The 1195-nt window shown below is 58.7% G+C and overlaps 1 protein-coding gene across 1 annotated transcript in view; it reads right to left on the bottom strand.

Annotated features, from left to right (window-relative positions):
- Nucleotides 1-321: 321 nt before the first annotated feature.
- GUITHDRAFT_166612 (hypothetical protein) overlaps nt 322-1195 on the bottom strand; it is a 1951-nt gene continuing 1077 nt past the window's right edge. The window contains exon 3 of the mRNA XM_005819742.1: nt 322-1111. Coding sequence (XP_005819799.1) covers nt 377-1111 — 735 coding nt within the window. The 3' untranslated portion in view covers nt 322-376. The remainder of the gene's footprint in view (nt 1112-1195) is intronic.

Genomic DNA, 1195 nt, shown 5'->3' with positions numbered 1-1195 from the left:
TGCAGCAGCGAAGGAAGAAATTCGGAGGGTAAACCTTTCCTCATTCGTCCTTGTCCCTCCTTCTTTCCTTGCCATCGATTGACTTGTTCTCTTTCCCTTCCTCCTCCTCTGACCTGAGTCCACTTGTTGCAGCTCAAGGTGAAGCTGGCGAAGGCTGACCGGCAAGATCGCGGGGTATATCGCAGGATGCTGAGCTGAAGTGTTGGAGCCAATCAGAGCAAGGACAGGCGAAGACAGGCCAGAGGAGCAGGGAGAAGAGAGAGGGAGGGCAGGAGAAGGAGGCAGGAGGGAAGGGGGAGGGAGAGGTAGACGATGAAGGGTAGAAGGATCAAATCTTTTTGTATTCTGTCAGATAAGGAGAGGGTGAGACGCTGGTCTACTTGACACACTTGGACACGTACGCGTACGTCTTCCATCCTCCCGGCACGTTGTACGCCTGATATCCGTTCTGCTTCAGCATGCGCACCACGTTGTATCCGCGCAGGCCAACCCCGCAGTAGAGGTAGATGGGCTTGTCCTTGGGCAGCTCGGACATGCGCGCGCGCATCTCGTCGATGGGGATGTGCTTGGCGCCCTTGTACATGCCGAGGTTGATCTCCTCCTTGGTTCGCACGTCCACCAGCACGTGGTTGGGGTCGCACTCCCCCTTGATGATGGCGTCCCAATGCACGATCGGAGAGTCGCCCCGGAGGCTGTTGGAAGCGATGAAGCCAGCGAAGTTGACAGGGTCCTTGGCAGCTCCGAACTGAGGAGCGTAGCACAGCTCTGACTCCTCCAGGTCGTACACCGTCATGCCCTGCTGGATCGCCATGGCAACGACGTCGATACGCTTCTCCACGCCAGCCTCTCCGATCGCCTGAGCTCCGAGGATCTTTCCGTCCTTGGGGCTGTAGAGAAGCTTGAAGTGAATCATCTTGGCTCCGGGGTAGTAGCCGACATGGTTGTTGGGGTGAAGGTAGACCTTCTCGTAGGGGATCCCGTACCGCTTGAGCGTCTTCTCGCTCGCTCCAGTCGACGCCGCCACCTTGTCGAACACTCCGCACACAGCAGTGCCCTGCACACCACGGAAGGTGCTCGATCGCCCGTTGATCACGTCGGCAGCAATGCGACCCTGAGCACTCCCAGTCAGCTTCCCCTCCCCGACCTCACACTACCGCATCTCACCTGACGGTTCGCAGGCCCGGCCAAGGGAACC

This window comes from Guillardia theta, assembly GCF_000315625.1.
Source record: "Guillardia theta CCMP2712 unplaced genomic scaffold GUITHscaffold_208, whole genome shotgun sequence".
NCBI lineage: Eukaryota > Cryptophyceae > Pyrenomonadales > Geminigeraceae > Guillardia > Guillardia theta.
Note: the sequence above shows the minus strand (reverse complement) of the source record. Positions and strands in the feature narration are given on the sequence as shown.